This window comes from Python bivittatus, unplaced genomic scaffold, assembly GCF_059951505.1.
Source record: "Python bivittatus isolate LINGU-HERP-01145 unplaced genomic scaffold, Pbiv_v1 ctg000350_np1212, whole genome shotgun sequence".
Taxonomy (NCBI): domain Eukaryota; kingdom Metazoa; phylum Chordata; class Lepidosauria; order Squamata; family Pythonidae; genus Python; species Python bivittatus.
In genome coordinates this window covers 42,902,265-42,920,358 of record NW_028277074.1, presented here as the reverse complement: position 1 = coordinate 42,920,358, position 18,094 = coordinate 42,902,265, and the positions used below count along the sequence as shown (strand labels likewise).

The window sequence follows — 18,094 nt, the reverse complement described above, 5'->3', positions numbered from 1 at the left end:
TTCATATATTTGTTTTGCATTCATTCTCTCTATATGAACAAACTACCCTAATAGACTTTGTACTGATTACACATTTTTGTATGCAATTATGAATATTATGTTGTTGTTACATTACTTAATTGTACCCATTAATCACCCATTCATTCTTGTCCCCATCCCTGCTTACACATCTTACATAATACATTCCTACAAGATTCAAGTTACTGAATTTCTTCTGATATACCCTCATTTCTATATAACAAGGTGAGCAGAACCACACTTTTCACTATGTTTGCACCTTTCAACAAGCAACTAACTGCTACTACCCATTACCTTCCTAACAACATTTGTACATCTCAATATTTCTCTATACATTTCTCCAGCTTTAGGAAACCCTTCTACAATGGTACACAAATTCATTAATTTGCTGTAGATTGCGCCTAAACAGCTTTGGAAAATACAAGTTCTAGAGACACATACTCCATTCTGCCAATAGGTTAGACCCATCTATCTCATTATCTGAGGTTATATTTGATCTAAGCCGTTATGAGGGGAAAATAAGTCTGTTATGAGTGGTTGACCTAAGTACTTAATGTGGGAGGTGACTGCAGGCAAGGGATTCAACCACTTCTGTTTGCACTCAAATTTGGTAAGGACCATTGTCACTATTATTCACTACTTCCTCATTTAATTACATGAATTGGGGAAAGATAATCATGCATTTAGTTTCACTTGCTAAAACTTCTTTCCTATATTGCTTATTGCCACTATTAAACCTTGTTCATGAGCTCTTCCTTTATGTGAGCCAAATATTCTATTAATTCAATCCCATTGTGTAGTAAATGCACCATTTATGTATAATAAGAATTCTGCTAAGCTCCTTTCCAAGCACATTTAATAAAGTAATTTCCCTGTAATTTTTGCATTTACTCTTGCTATTTGTTTGTGTAGGGAAACAATAATGGCATTCTTCCAATTGTCAGGCATAAATGCAATATTCATACAAATGTTAAACAAGTTGCATAGCCACTCCATAAGCAGACTATAGCCATATTTTAACAATTCTCCAGTCACACTCTCTGTGTGACTATTCCCCACTGTAGTACTGGTTCAGTTTTGGCACATTTTGGCCACTATATCACAGGCATAAGTAAAACTCAGTTCTACCTGAAGCATACTCAGAGTAGTCTATGCAAAGTATATATTTACAGCATTCTATACAGACTAGGATCTCTAACCTGGAGACTACCTTGCAAACCAGCCTAATGTTACCTACATTCCATGCAGGTAGATACAGTGTACTTACACAAACTCATGATTCTTTGCCCTAAGAGCTTCAAAATCCTTCTTGAATCATTGGCTATTAAGGGAATGTGTGTGTAGTAAAGTACTGTGCCATATTTAATCTGAAGTAATTTAATTATAATTTGTTACTTTTATTTTTTCTTTGCATCTTGATCTTTGGCTAGTTTAACAAGTCACATAGAACACATAACTTTAAAAAACAAAACCTTTGCTTGCTATGAGGTAAATTTTCAACTGCTAATAAAACATAATTAATTTTATACTTTCTGTGGTCCCAAGAAAATATGCACTTGAGTTTAGGAAACATTGCACAGTGTAATACTGTACCCTGTTCTCAATTCCTTAATTCAAATATGTATTTTCCTGGGACTATGTGGCTATAGTGAGACCTGGAAAAAGGCAGATATTCTTTAAGAGGGAGCTGACAGGTGCAGTGAGTGTGCTCACAGCCCCTTTAAAGCACCTTTTCTCCTTCAGATCCAAATAGCTGCACATCCCTAGCTCTAAGCCATTCAGACCTTTAAAAATCAGCCCCCAAATCCTACCTTAGGCCCTGGAAATAGATTGATAGCAAATGTAACTAACAAAGGACTAGTGTGATATAATTAAGTTGGCTAAGTCCAATTACAAACTTTGAAACAGTACATTCTTTTGGATGAACTGAACCTTAGAAACTATCTTGAAGGGTACCCCACCATACTATGCATTGCAGTAATTCAAGTGAATGATTACCAGAACATATATAAATGATGTTAAGACTATCCCTGCCCAGAAACATCAGTTTAAAACTTATAAAAGGCATTCTTAGGCATCACTGCCATAAATAGATTTAGAAAAGGGGATAATCAGATAGAATGGGGTGGTTTTATCAAACAGTGTCAAAATATTTAAAATTATAAAAAGATATTCAAAGAACTGCTTAATTAAATTAAACTATTCTATTATAGTAAACAACTTACCTTTTCTGTTGATATGAATTGAGGCCAATAGCTGTCTCAGTCTAAAAAAAATAATGGAAAACTTTGGTTTAAAACAAATCCTTTAAAAAATTACTTCTAAATATTCAGATTATTTAGAATCTGACTATCAGCTGTCTATCCCATTAACTAGAGAATGTCTAATCTCACAAACATTTTAAATTCACAGATACCAATAAATTTGTAGGCAAACAATAAATACTGCATATTTGGACTTTCAAAAATCTTTTGACAAAGTCCCTCATCAAAAGCTTTTAAGCAAACTCAGCAGTGCTGGGATAAAAATATTTTTACTAGAAAATGGGAAAGAGAAAGTAGGGAAAAAATAACAATGTTCACCCTACATATGGGGGATGTCATAGGAGTATATGTTGAGAACAACTATAGACTACAACTTTATACATGGAATTGTGCCACATCCAAAATTCCGGTTTTAGAGTTTATATTTTAACTTGACATTTGATCTACATATAATTTACAGTTTGCTTATACAATATTTATCACTTATTGTTTTGCTATTTCCTTTTTTTCATAATGACTTAATTATTTTAACCAAGCACTTTTAAAGTTTAATATGTTTTGATTAGAAAATGGATACGAAATGTCTTACAGTATTATAAGCTTTTAATGATATATTAGTCCATTGATGCTTTAGATTTGTTAGCTATCCATCCATATTATTTATAGTTATTTATTTATACATCACATTTATATAGCCGCCTATCTCACACAAAGCAACTCTATTCTACTGTTTTATTTGTTTTTTATCTATATTAACTATTGTTTATATTCTTTTACACCTATTTTATCTTTTTTATTTTTTTATTCTTCTAAAATACAGCATTATAATATATAATATGTATTAAATAATTAAATAAAGGGCAACCAAAATGATCTGGGATTAGAGCAGCTTTCCTTCTTCCTCCTAGCAGAAAAGGGGGAGGCGAGGGGAAAAAAGAGATGATAAAGGACAGCTGCATTGAGGGAAAAGAAAACCAATGAAATAAAGATGAGGTAATTGACAGAGAAAGAGAGAAGTACTTGTCAGGAATGATAAAAAGAGTTAACATTTTACTTGGGTGGGGCAGAACTTATCTTCAATATTAAAGTACAGTGGTGACTTTTAACCTTTTCGTAAGACTCCACTACTTGAAAGGGGTAAGAGATAAGCAGGAGAAAAGAGGGAAGCTAATGAAATTGTTTTTGCTCCAGTGAGAGTGAAGACTCAAGAAAAATGTGTAGAGGCTGTGGACAGAGAAGAAACTCAATGATTAGATTCCCAATCAATTTTTCTAGAATCCTCACTCACAGTCACTTTCCCTTTCAAGATCTGCCTGTATTCTGAGAATGTAAGGCAACCAGCCCTTTTTCAAAGGTCACACTTTACAGGAAAAAGTCTCCTTCCCTTGGAATTAATGTGGTGTTTAATAATTTTGCTGTTCCATCACATAAAAATTACAATTCAGGAGCAGCTTTAGAAGGGGCACAAGAGGGTGTATATTGATGTTTCAAGTTATGCACCATCATAAACTATGGTTAATAAGTCACAATGGCTGAGTCCTTACATCACACTGTCAAAATGACATTCAAATCCAGTCAGTGTATTGATTTTCTTACAACACTACCACCAGCACCACATAATTCAGTACTTCAAATTTATCATGAGAAATGGCATTGTTCAAGTTCCTATATATAGAAATTCATTTATTTACTTAGCATGCTATTAAGTGACAAATGAATACACATTTGATTTGTCTATCTTCTGTGCTTGTTTCACAGCTGTTTTTTTGGAAATACTTTATGCTGAAATCAATCAAGAACATAACGTGCCAACAGTCATAGACTCATTCTCACTCTACTGTATTTAAGGGAATGGAATCACTGTTGATTAAAGTTGAGAAATTAAGAATAACTAAATTCAGTAAACATTGTATAGGTCCGCTGAAGATAATGAATAAACAAATTCTATAATAACTGACCAAAGGCTACATCCCCACAGCACTTAAATCATGTTTAGTACAGAGCTGTAACATGCAAACTGAAAATGTTATCTGTGAACAAAGGATCCAGCAGATCTTTAATGCCTAATAAAGATTTGCATTATTAGGGGCAGGAAAAAAAAGATAAGGGAGGTAGCCCCTTTAGTCAATGTTGGCAATTAAATTGGTTTGAATCGGTATTATTGTTAAGGCTTGCACTACTTGATATACAGTGGCACATTATGGTATAAAAATATTGAAATTTAAATTCAAGGAATAATTTCTGCATACCATATGACAACTTACAAATATGCTGTGAGACCTGTGAAACACATTTTTCCCTTTTCCTCCCTCACACTCACTCAAGTCCCTCCCCGTCCATCTTATATGCCAATTTGCTGACAGGAGAAAAGATATAGCTGGCAGCCTGAAAGAGAAGGTGGAAAAGAACAGCCAAGAAAGATGGTAACAGAATATTTGATAAATAAAATAAATAAAATAACATGAAGAATGAAGAAGCTGTATGAAGAACAACTATAATGTAGCTATATAAAGTCTCTTGCCAAAGACGCGCTCATTAAATATTAAAAAGGGTCATCTCCTTTTCATGAATCAAGATGAATAAAAATCATTTTTAATTTTTAAACTATTCTGAAATCAAATAAACCTTTTTATAATAACATGATTTGAAATGAAATCTGAAATACAAACTTTTAAAACTTATAATTCTCTCTGAAAACAATCTAACAAATATCAGCTAGTTTCACACATCTTGCTATGGTTTGTTTTAACCATGATTAGTTGAGTAATAAGCCAAAATACACAAGCCATATAGGTTGTACCACAATTCAGAACTGTAACTGAATTAAAAAGATATTTACATAAAATTATTCTGGAGTTGGGCATTGACATGGGAGTTGGGCATTGACATGACATGGCAATACTTTTTATTGTGGATTTGCTACTATAACTCAGAGTCATCACAGATGCAGGAGTCATACAGATGTAAAATCTCTATCTTACTTTATCAATCCCTAATCAGCATACAATTCTTTAAAACAAATATGATAACTCAGTAACAATTGTTTTTAAAATGTTTCAATCCTTTTTAAACAATTCTAAAAATTGAAGCAGTAATATCAGACCAACAAAACGTCATTAATTTATCTGAAAGACTGAACGAGTATATCTTAAGCTGGTACAGGGAGGGAATTCCACAAATGGAGGGCTTATGAGAACACTCCCAAGTTGTCACAAAGCAAAAGATGTGGAACCTGCAATAGGGCACTCACATTAGATCTTAGCTGATGGGCATATACATGTGAGGAAGGTATTTTGTCATATATCCAAACTCTATAGGCTTTGAACATCAGTACAAGTCAATTAGCAGTCAGACCAGAATAGAAGCAATAGACTGCCCTAGCTGTGGTATTTTTTTACCAGCTGAAGCTTCTGGGCCAACCTCAAGGGTAGTTCTACGTACAGCAAATTGTAGTAATTCTGTCTTCAGTTATCCAATGCGTGAATCATTGTGGACAGATTATCTAGGAACAGATCTTAGGAGCGCCTGCATGATTGAAGGCTGTTGAGGAGGAATGGCACCATGTTCAAAGATAACCTCCCTAACTCCCAAACAAAAACATTATATACCCTGTGTGGCCATCTAGTTAAAATTCAGCCTCTGCTTACTGACCCTCATTTAGCTGATTTTAACTGACCTCCCCAAAGCTACAAGGGTCAGACCTGACTAGTATTTGAATAGAAGATCACCAAGATAACCCAGAGCTGTCATCCACATGGGGTAGCTGACAACAACAGATCCTGGAACTCAATGGCAAAACTACTTCCTTACTGCTGCCATGAAAACTACATGGAACTATCCAAATAGTCACCAAGCTCACTTCAAAGGAGCTTTTACTAATCCTGATCCAGTCCACAATGGTGTCCTGTTAGCAGAACCTACTCAGGTCCTACAGATGATCTTGCACTCTTTTTACTGTCTACTTACCTCCATTTTTCTAAATATCATCATTACTGAAGACCATAAACTTTTCCTCTCGTAGATGAGCGTTACCTTCCCCACTATAATCTCTGGCTTAAAGTTATAGATGCCTATAATAGCATTTCCCATGCATGTTTATTTTAGATTAATCTATACAATTTAAAAGGTTTATGTTAAAGACAATGTTTTTTAAAACTATAACTGTCTCAATCCTTAATAACTTTCATAGGTGTACAGTAGAAGACACAACAGCAAAATTACACTATGTGTGTTGCGATGTAAAGTGATGCAAGTGCATAATCTGTGTTATCTGCATGATGTTCACAACACAGGTAGCCTCACTTGCCTCCTCTTCTCTCCCTTCCCCCCATCACAATATCCTTTCACAGAAACAAACTGAAAACTGTAAACTAGTAAATGTTAAATTATTATTCTAGATTGTATAAATGTTGAATCTAATTGCAAATAATTATACATCAGTCGTTAAAGCAACATGTTCAAAAAACATGGATTTCAAAATGGGAACTTTAATTAATTGTTCAAATATGTCTTTTTACATGTTAATTTCAAATGATTAACTGAAGTCAATCAATTTTATTAAAAATGAGTCAATTCACCCAGAAATCCTTTGTGCCAAAAATCTAGCTAGTTACTTAAAATTTTATCTCAGCATCAAAGAAGACACTTGCTGAGATATCAAAAGCAACTTATGGGCAAAATAATTTGACACAGGGGCCTTGCAAGAGACCATTTGAAGAGAAGAAGGAAATCAAATTTGAACAATTGTTCCACAATTACTTTTTTCTTTATTAAAGAAAATATTGCAACTAGTAAAGCAGGTTATTTAAAGGAATATTACTACATATATAATTCTATTTAAAAGTAAATATTTACCTGTAATAAGCCTCCTTCATCAAAGCGTAGGACTTCTATTATGCTATCTGATTGGATAAAAGCTATAAGAAAAGGAGGGAAAAAGTTAAAACATTTCATTCAAGTGAACTTGAAACCTATTTATTTTACAATATTTAAAACCTGACCCAATCCTGACCAGTTGTGGGTAGAATACAAAAAAGACAAAACAAAAACGAAATTATAAACAATTAAAAACACTATCATCAGAAACCATCAGTAAACTTCATAAGTGCCCATAATGTAATCTAAGGGCTGACCACATGCTCGAACAAACTACCTTTGCTTGTTTATGAAATGCAGGAAATTTGGGGCCATCTGTTCTACTGGGAGGAGGGTATTCCATAAAGTGGGGGATGCCACTGAGAAGGCCTGCTGCCTGCTCATGCACATCATATAGAGGAGGGACCTGCAATACGTCCTCTCTTAATGACTGGATCAGACAAGAAGGCTCAATCCTGCCAAGGCATTTCCCAATATATTTTGATGCTGTACCAGAAATACCTTTGAGTTATTTGAAGGTAATAATCTGCACTTTCTTTTAGGCCTGGAAACTACTGGCAACCAATGCAGCAATTTCAAAATAGGTATTATTCTTATCTGTCCAGCTTGTCTACTCAGCAATCTAGCCATTGCATTTTATACCAGTTGCAACCTCCAGGTTATCTCCGAAGGCAGTCCCTTTGAATGTGTTATAACAATCCAACCAAGTCATGATTAGGGCATGAGTTGCTGTCATCAAGGCATTTTAGTCCAAGTAGGGTCGCAACTGGTGCAGAAGCCAAAACAAGACAAAAGCTTCCATGGCCATGGCTTCCAGTTGCTGTTTAAGCAGATCAGCTTGTCTTAAAAGATTTGCCAAAACCATCAAGTTCTACCAAACTATCCTTGAAATAACAACTATTCATTTCTTAATGCCCTATTGTTATTGCCAATATGTTATTCTGTTGCTCATCATTATTTCTTCATTTTATACTCCAGAAAAAGAAACCCTATAAACCTTTACTGAAAGAGTGGCCACAGTGAGGAAATACTGTTGTTTGGGAGAGTTACACATAAAGAGGACTAACATGTTCAGGAGTATTCTGGAGCTGAAGAATGGCAAGATATTTTAGGATTGGGTAGAGGTGGGGCTTTAGACACTTCTCCGAAGAGGACATTCTTTCTCAGGCAATGCAAAAAAACAGTTTAGCAGCTAGGTACAGTATTCACAGGGGAGACAGGGCCTCAACCAACCCAAAAACAAATTTTAATATCTATGAGCCAATTTCTACCTGTTAAATAACAGTAAAAGAAACACATGAAAGTGCCAGGATAAGATGAAGAATCCACAGTAATTGCATTAGATTTTTTTGGCTACATTTCTTCCTTCTATAAATTGGCTCAGGCATGTATCAATTTTGCCCATTTTTGTTATCTTAATGCTTAACAATTCATACAGAAATTGATTTAAAAAAACAATTATATCAATGCTTATGCATGAGTAAAAAAAAGCTTAGTATTTATTTTAACTTATTTTTTACTCATGCATAAACATAGATGTTTATAATTTTATAATACCCAAATATGAACAATATTGTATATTATTTAATCTATAATTTAAAAACAATGAATTGTTTAAAAGACAAAATTTGGATACAGTCCTTGAATATCAGTATTATTTAAAATTTCAATAGTGCTTTAAAAAGGGCCAGAAATTAACTGGAGGGATGTATGTGTAGTAAAAATGATAAGGCAGTATAAAAGAAAAATTAACTATACTGTAATACTATTACCCAGCAATGGCAACTAAACAACATTAACAGATAGATAAGGAAAATCAACCACAAAGCTGTACACAATCAAGTACTGTACGCTGAATGGGCAGGATTGTTGAAAGGATAAAATAGGAGAGAGAGGAATCATGAAGTGAACAAATTAACATGACAATCTAAACTGGAATTCTAACCTAATCTGGATTCAGATTCACATTATAGTTTACAGTATGGTTACGTCCAGGATGACATCTGAATCCATATCACGAGTTAAATTATGGCCAGCCACAGTTTATAGCTATGGTTTGTTTTAAGTATAATCACCTAAATCTCAGTTTCGAATATGTGTCTGAATGTGGACACAGGAGACTAATATAATAGAATCTTAACAACTGGAAGTGGCCATTTAGGAGTTCAATCTGCTCTTCAATTCAGGAATCCAAATTAAAGCATCCCCCCAGATGGCTAGGTCAGAGTTTTCCAAACTTTTTCAGGTTGCATAATCTGTTAGTTTAAAAAAAAAATCCTGGATCCCAATTAAAAGATAATGCTCTAGTGAAGAAAATTGAGTGAACTCTATCACCCCAAGGAACCCTATCAAGTTCTTGTGGAACCCTAGGGTTTCGATACTGCCCAAATAAGGACAAGGTAGTGTCCCATTCTGGGCACAGCAGTCTAAAAAGTCATCAATAAACTGGAGCATGTTCAGAGGGCCGCCAAAATTAGAAGGGAACTGGAAACTGTTCTCTAAGGAACAATTAAAGAAACTGGGTATGGGCATACTGCAGAAGGGAAGACTAAGCAATCCTCAAATATCTAAGGACTTGTCATATAGAGGTGGGAGCAGACATTTTCTCAGTTGTCCTGTGGTAGGACCAAAACCTATTCGATAAAACTGCAGGGAAATAGACTCAGGTTAGTTATTAGGAGGAATATTCTGAGAGCTGTCAGTGAGCAGAATAGTATGCCTCATAAAGTGGTACTGGAATCTTCAAACAGAGGCTGGATGGCCATCTGTTCAAAATGATTTAGCAGATCCTATACCCAGCTACAGCCTGATCTCTGTAGGTCATTTCAAACTGTATCATTCTATGATGTTATACTTAGGCAATCTGAAAATCTCTTCTATAATGGATAATCAGGAAGCTGCTAAAGTCAACATATTTGTAAAAATGTACAGAGTAGATATATCCCTCAAGCTCCAAATCAACAATCATACTTTCACATGCAGAAATTAGGTAAACCATGTACATAAAAGTGACTCTTCTTATTTTTTAATATTTATATAGGCATCAGAATCCTGATACATGTGTATTTTCCTTGTAGATTTTCCCTGTAGCTTTAACTAATTATTTCAGATAAACAGGAATAACTGGGGACCACAATTGTAGGCTAATAAGGAGCTTCTACTATCAAAACAGATAGGGCCCATGCTGTATCCATGAGAGAACTATGTAGATTTGCCTTGGAATTTTTACTGTCTGGGATTTTATTTTCTAGTAAAAACAGTAAGATATGCCAGATATGTAGTGTTGGCCCCTCTATCTCTTTTTGGTGGGTCTTGAAGCCTTTCCCCCAAACTCCACTACACCATCTCACAGTTCTGGGCAAAGCCTATTTAGGAAATGCTGTCACAGAACACATTTTTCCAAAGAATTTTTTTTCTGGAGCTGAATTCACTAGAAATAGTTGAACTGGTGTCCCTGCTTGCTTTCCTTTTTGTAGTTTAAATGAGTAGGGAGGTACATAGGCTAAGGGTAAAAGCCTTCTTGATTAAGAGTCAAAGATGCAATAAGAATTCAAGCCTCTATTATGAATATCAAGATTAAAGAAGTGAAGGAGAAAAAAGAAAGTAACAATGATTATCCCAACCACTCTCTTTACCCCAAAACATATATATTGTACTGTATACAGAAGATGAAACAAAGATAACATAACCAAGACTCTACAGCTCAAATTGTTTTTCATAAAATAAAAACCAAAATGCTAATCTGCATTTAGCTCCACTATTGTCAAGAAACTGTATTTTTCTTGGATCTCCAAAAGAAAAACAAAAAACAAAATCGAGCTACCCATTCCTATTTTTAAAAGCCCACTGAGAGAGGAATCTTCCCATGCCTGACTGGTTCTTTGATTTTCACAGGGTTTTGGTGTCTCTGTGCTTTTAACTGGATTGACCAATCAGGTTTTTCCTAAACTTTTTCAGTGTGAGAATCTCTTGGAATGGGATTACCTTCCATCTGTTGCAACAATTTACTGTTTTCAAGAGTGCCATTTTTGATAATTGTTTTTTTGTTATTTATTTATCAGTAGGAAGGTATCTGGGAAACATTGCTTCAAACACAGTATTTCCATTAATATTTGTTACTGGTGAATTAAATTATTAATATACTTGTAATATTTCTGGCTAGAAGTAACATACATTCAATCACCATACCCGAGCCATCTGACAAGTTAGCATGAGGCTCTTGTAAAGAATAGAAAGGAAGCAGGGCAGACTACACAGCAACAGTTGGTCCCATAGCTGGTCCCAAGCTGTGTAAAGATTTATGCACCAGAATGAATACCTTATATTAGGGTCAGAAAGCAACTAGCAGCCAGGGTAGCTTTCCCAACATGGGAGCAATATGGCATCTCCAAGAGATGCCACTTGCCTTCCATACCACTGCATTATGGGCCAGCTGCAATTTCTGGACCCTCTTTGAGGAGTGTTGCATGAAATATACATTGCAGTAATCTAGCCTTGAGGTTACCAACACATGTATCACTAAACCAGGTTCCTTCCCTCCAAGTACAATACAACCTGTTACTCCAATAAAGCAGATAAATGCTGCCCCCGCTTGCCACTGTTGTCTTAATGTTGGTACCAGTCTAATCAATAAAGTTAAGTTCAATCTCCAAAGTATCTTTTAGTTTGAAGCAGTAATGAGTTTTCAGGCTGAAAGTCTAGTTTTCTTTTGTCCTGATGTCTTGCCAGCAGCTGGGGCTGGCATCTTCAAAGGCAGAGTGAGCTGCTTTGTGGTGTACCTCTTATCAGGTCACAGGCAACACCAGTATACCTTTTAATTTGTCTATCTACATTAAACAATACAGATTCAAGATATATAACTCTAAATAAGCTTTTTTCTTTTCCCTAAAAGCTTGCATTTGAAACTTGATTTAAAAATCTAAATTATGGTGCAGGTAATTGCCTATACAGTCATCAACAATAGCAGACATTTCTACTCAAAGCTAAAAGTAATGAACTGCCAAGTCACAAGGCCAGAACAGATTCTGATAAGCAAACAATCCAATTAAGATCATACAGCCTGAAAGAGTATCAGCGTAAGAATACCTTCTGTATCCTTTTAAAAGAAATAAGCCAACCTGAAAAGCGTTCAATGTATTGTCGAAGGCTTTCACGGCCGGCATACGATGACTGGTGTGGGTCTGCTCCTGTCTGTGCTCCTGCACTCTGAAGATGCCGGTCACAGGTGCTGGCGAAACGTTAGGAAACAAAACTTCCAGAACACGGCCACACAGCCCGGAAGACCCACACCAGTCATCATGATGGAAAAGCCTTCATAAAGCTCATTGAAGAATGCAGAGGCAGAGGATCCATGAATCCCCAAGTTGGAAAGCTTGCTTCAGAAAAGCAGAGGCACTGGAAGCATAGACTTATTCAAATGCAAATACAGAAGTAGAAACATTTGTTCTCAGTAACTATGAAGAAGTGTCAAGCATCATGTCAAGACCTCTGAACAATGATATGCTAGCTTTCAATACAATAAAGTATCAATTTCAAATAGTATGCCTGGAAACTACTATAAAACTACCAAGGGGGCCTTTTCAGAACTTCATCTTGTGCACCAACTTGTGAGGCCCTGCTTGCAGTCACTCACACCTTAGCCATTTCCTCACTGGTCTACTGCAATGAGCTCTATAGAGAACTGTCCTTGAAGACCATCCAGAAGCTACAATTAATTCAGAATGTGGTGTTGTAGATAGTTATAGGTGCTCCTCAATACGCCCATGTAATGCCATTACTCTGCTAAGCTTCCTGTAGGCTTCTGGGTGCAATTCAAGAAGCTGATTATCACCCATAAAACCCTATATGGCACAGGGCCAGTTTATCTGCAGCACTGCCTTTTCCCAATGGTATCTATCCATACCAAAGACTCCAATAGGTAGGCACACTCTTGAAACAATGTCATCTTATGGGACCTAGTGGGCATGCCTTTCCCATGGTAGTGCCTGCCCTCTAGAATGATTCCCACTCAACCATATGGTTGGCCCCAGCCCTGCAGGCCTTTAGAAAGGCTGTGAAAACCTGGTTCTTTCCTTGAGCATTTGGGTCAGAATGATTAGAGCGCCTGTAAGGAAGAGTGCAATAAATCTGAGTTCCTGACCGCCAATTGTTTATATCTGTTTTTAGTTGGTATTATTTTATTTCTGATATTTTTATCTATTTATTGTATGCCACCCAGAATTGCACTGTTCAAATTGGGCAGCAATATAAATACTTTAAGTAAATAAATAAAATCAGAAAGCGGGGGCGGGGGGGGAATCTACCAATGATGTTGCAAGGCTAACTGCTGACTTTGCAAGTTCCAGGCAATGCATGAAGGCACATTATTAGATAGGGTGAAGCAGCAACTTATTCATACAGAATCTACACAAGCCACTGATAAGACAAGAGTCGTTCTGCAATATAAGCTATACAATCAGAAAGTAAAGTTCTGCATATTGTATTTTTCTAACAATTTTTAAGCAATAGTCAATACAGGTTCTAGTTCTTTAATCAAAGTTTCCCTGTCAGGCAAAGTTAAAATTTTGAATTTTTTTATTACCTCATATGAATTGTTAAATATTATATCTTGATGCTATCTTCATAATGCTCTTAAATGTTATCAAATAGGCACTTATCAGAAAATGTTCCACATATAGCAATTTGTTTGGTATGCTCCTTCTCCAAGAATACCTGCTATGATTTCTTCTGTGGCTAAAACTCCTGGCTTAAAGCCACTTCTCTGTTGCTCTAACGATCAGCTGACAAACAAACCACCCACTGATAACAGGGCCAAAACTGTTCCTGAGCTGTAAAAAGCCTTAAACTAATAATAATCTATATTTTATAAATAAGCAGCTGCAAAATATAAGAATTAAAACAAAGTAGAAGTTCCAACTTACAAATGTCAAAACACAATAATATGTGCTTATGGAAAAACAAACTGAAGCTTGAGGAGGACACTTAAGATTCATACGGTTCCCTCATTTCATGTTGCTCTTGGATTCATATCAACCACTAAATTCAATACCAGTAATGTTGAATACTGTAAGACTCTTACCCTCTAGGAATTTCTTCACAACCTGAATATATGTTTCATTACAATAACATCACCCCCACCAATTATAAAGCAAGCCTTAAAAGTGAGAAGTATTAAAATATTTCGATTTTCATAAACATCTCTTGACTGGGGGGACAGTAAGGAGTGCTACCCAGTGGGGTAAAGAAAGAAATCAGGGTGGCCTGGAGAAATAATTTAGAGTCATTTTAAACAAGCAACCCAAGTCTAACATTGGCTGTGAATGGTGCAGTAACTGTTCCTGCTTTTAGGATCTAGTTGAGAGGCCAAGAACAAACTCGCCTTCCATTCCCATTGCCGGTGTAGAACAAAGAGGATAAAAACAGTAACTTTATGTCACTACCAAACAAGTACAGCTTCAGCGATTACGGCCCGGCTACAAAGTGGGGAGAGTCAGGCCCAGGGGAGGCAGGTCCCAAGCCGGGTGGAGTAACTAACAGGGCCGGGCAGTGAGTTGGCAGCCCGGCTGGGAGGGAACGAGAGAGAACTACAGCACCAACGAACAAGAAAATGAAGTAAAATTTCCGACAGGAAATTGTAAGGGACCCCGACAAGGGTGCAAAACAGAGGCAAGTGATTTAGGAAACGGCACCCAAGATGCAACAACTTCACTACTGCTTCTTTGGAAGGGGGAGGGGGCATAGAAACAGAATTATTCACACTGACAACGTTAACGCGGTGTACGGAAAATACTGGGGAGAGGGGGCCCGGGAGGACCCGCAGGTACAACTGCACGGGACCATCCACCAGAGGGGCAGCCGGGCAATAAAGAGGAAGAAACCGCTGAGATCCTCGATGTTCCCCAGATAACCACCTGGGGAAGAAGGGGGGAGAGAGACTCTGAAGGCTTCGCCCGCGTCCCTCAGGTGCCCTCTGGGCCGCTCTAGCGAGGGGACGATGCTCCGCTTAAATGCCCGTGAGGGAGGTGTCCATCGCTAGCTTCTTCCTCACCTTCTTTGTCGGCCCGGGCCGCGTTAAGAAGCAGCGCGACCAACAACCGCAGCGCTACTCCTAGCCAGGGGACTGGCGTCGTCACTGCTAGGCTCTCGGTCACCACGGGAAGAGAGGAAGACCCGGTGGAGCGAGGAGTCGCTTCCCACTTCAGCCTTGCTGCTGCCGCCGCCATCACGCTCTTGCCGCCTCAGCGCCTGAGAATTCCGCGTCTGTCTGCGGGCCCCTCTTTGGCCCGTAGGGTGCGCGAGGCGGTTCTCGCCGCGTCTCGCTCGCTCACTCCTCCCTCTGTCGTTGGGCGCGTGCCGGAGGCAGCCGCGGCCGGGGCGCGAGCATCCGGCGCGCGCACATGACACACGTAGACACACCCTCGGCCCCGCGCGCATCAACAAGCAGGAGGGCCGGGGGGCGTGCTTCGAGGAGCTCTCGGCCACTTCCGGGACGGACAAAAAAATGGGAACAGAAGGGTTGCCATCTTAGATAAGGGCAAGGCGCTGTCCCTTACAGCACTGTGGTATTTTCCAAAGAGCTCCAGAGGCAAGGGCAGGTGAGGGCCATTTCACCATCTTTAGAAAGGGCAGATCGCTGCTGGTGGACGGTTCTGAAACCATTAGGAGAAGGGACGTGCTCCGGAAGCAAATTTCCATCATGTTTCGTAAGGGCACGGATTTTCCATTTAAAGCCAGCTTTTCTTACGTTTGAAGCGTCCTGTTGGTTCAGCTTCGTAAAAGTATCTCTGTTTTTTTAACGTTCCTTTCGAGTTCTTATAAAGTGCGCGGTATTTCCAAGCATGGAAGGTCAGAATTGAGGTATAGTAGCCTTAAAATAGGAGTTTTGGTGTCTTTAGTTACATGCCACGGAGTCAACTAGCAATCATCTCCACATTTCTATAGTAACTTTGATGTGATCCATCCATCGTGCCCGGCTTAGCCGCTTTTTTGTAACTCAGATGCTCCCGCTTTAGTCTCTGTGCATTTTTCCTAATACAGTACTTGGAACCTTGCCTGACGCTCCACCTCCCGCACTGATGCCTTTTCTGCAGGGTGGAACCAAGCATCGCGCGCCCCGAAAGAGACGAGGCTGCCCGTGAAGTCCTGTGCAGTGAGAAAATAACATGGGTGGCATCCCTGTTTACCTTTTACTGTGAACACGGGAATAGTCCTGTGGCATCTTAACGATTCCCACGTCAAACAAAAAAACTTGTGTGATAACTGTCTTTAAAAGCACTGCAAACTAACCAGGATACTTGTGTGCAAATAATGTGTGTATGTACACACACACACACACAAACTCAGACCTGTGCAGCATCTCCCCTCCCTCATTGCCCTCAAATTGGAGTGGACTACAACTACCATCGTCCCCATTACAAATAATCAATAGACTACAGTTGGGAAGGCTGCTGTATATATGTACTTGGAAAAAAGTATGTAGTGTTCACTGGAATTACCTTTCTGACTTTGTTTCAGGGTAAATTTGTAAGAAGGACCAGGTTAAGGATAGATTATCGTGGAGAAAATATATGTGGTCACTAAGAGTTGACAGGACTTAATGCCACATAATCAAATTTGTTATGGTATAGCATTCCTTGAGATATCATTTAATTGTTCTTTTACTGAACATACATTAAGCCCCGGAGGGAAAAACATATTATCCTCACCTTCACAGGAGGTGGGTGGAACGCCAAACTGCTTACTTTACAACTGTTTTGGAGACAATCTGGAAAGAGATTTTTTTTTTAAAGTAAAATATTCTGATATAAACAGAAAGAAATGCTGTTTAAATTAAATGATAATATAATACAAAGAAGTAGTATGGCTATTCAGTTAAAGCTTAAGTATTTGCAAAAGTAATACAATGACTAATTACAGTAGATGGTAATGAATTACTACAATGTGTTAAGCATCTTTGCATAGATTATACAAATACTTGTAATGGGACCAAAAAAACCCAGTCTCTACTCAAGCTTCTAACAAATGAAATATAAACTTAATCCAGCTACAATTTGAAATTCAGTTATTACATAAGCATGGTCCTGCTGGATTACTCTAAAGACCATTTTATTCCAACATTTGGTTTCTTATAGTAGGTTACTAGATGCTTCTGGGATGCTTAAAAACAGGAGATGGAGACATGACTGTCTTTCACCAGTGTTCCCTTGCAATTGGTATTTGCAGACATGTCTCCTATGCGGTATTTGGTAGTAAAAGAATCTTTTAAGATTAATAGCCCTTGATACATCTGTCCTATGTGAATTTATCCAGTCCCCTTTTAAAGTCATATAAGTTAGCAACAACATTTTGTGGTAATGAATCCCATAGATAATAATTATGCACTGTGTGAAGAAGTACTTCTTTTTGCCTGTTTTAAATCTCCTTCCAAGCAGCTTCATTAAATAACCTCTGGCCTTAGTATTTTGAATGAGGGAGAAAAACTTCTGTTAGTCCACTTTCTCCATGATTTTATTCACCTGCTCAGTCTTCTGCCCCATTCTTAAGAGGCTTGTTCTGGATCCTTCAGCATTAGACAACTATCATGCAATCTCCAACCTTCCTTTTTCAATAAAGGTTGTAAAGAAAGTGGTGAAATGACAATTATAAAGAGCTGTTGAAAAAGCAGATTATTTGGGCCTATGGCAATCAGGACTGAGGCTGAGATGCATGAATAAACCCACATTGATCACCCTCAAGGATGACATAGGCAGGTATCTCTTAGCAGCCTTTGATGCTTTGGCACCAGTGTCCTTCTAAGCTGTCTTCAAGGGTTGAAGGTTTGGAGGTACTGTACTCTAGTGATTTTACTCCAGTGTTTTCCAACCTCAACTACTTTAAGATGTGTGAACTTCAACTCTGAGAAATCCCCAGCCAGCATTTTGTTCACACATCTTGTTGTA

At 37.8% G+C, this 18,094-nt stretch overlaps 1 protein-coding gene across 1 annotated transcript in view; it reads right to left on the bottom strand.

Moving 5' to 3' along the window:
- Window positions 1-15,542, bottom strand: part of TMEM131 (transmembrane protein 131) — an 87,278-nt gene extending 71,736 nt beyond the window's left edge. Inside the window, exons 1-3 of the mRNA XM_088145015.1 lie at window positions 15,205-15,542; window positions 7,137-7,198; window positions 2,244-2,284 (exon numbers count right to left, since the gene is read on the bottom strand). Of these exons, the coding sequence (XP_088001141.1) occupies window positions 2,244-2,284; window positions 7,137-7,198; window positions 15,205-15,379 (278 nt within the window). The 5' untranslated portion in view covers window positions 15,380-15,542. The remainder of the gene's footprint in view (window positions 1-2,243; window positions 2,285-7,136; window positions 7,199-15,204) is intronic.
- Window positions 15,543-18,094: the final 2,552 nt, after the last annotated feature.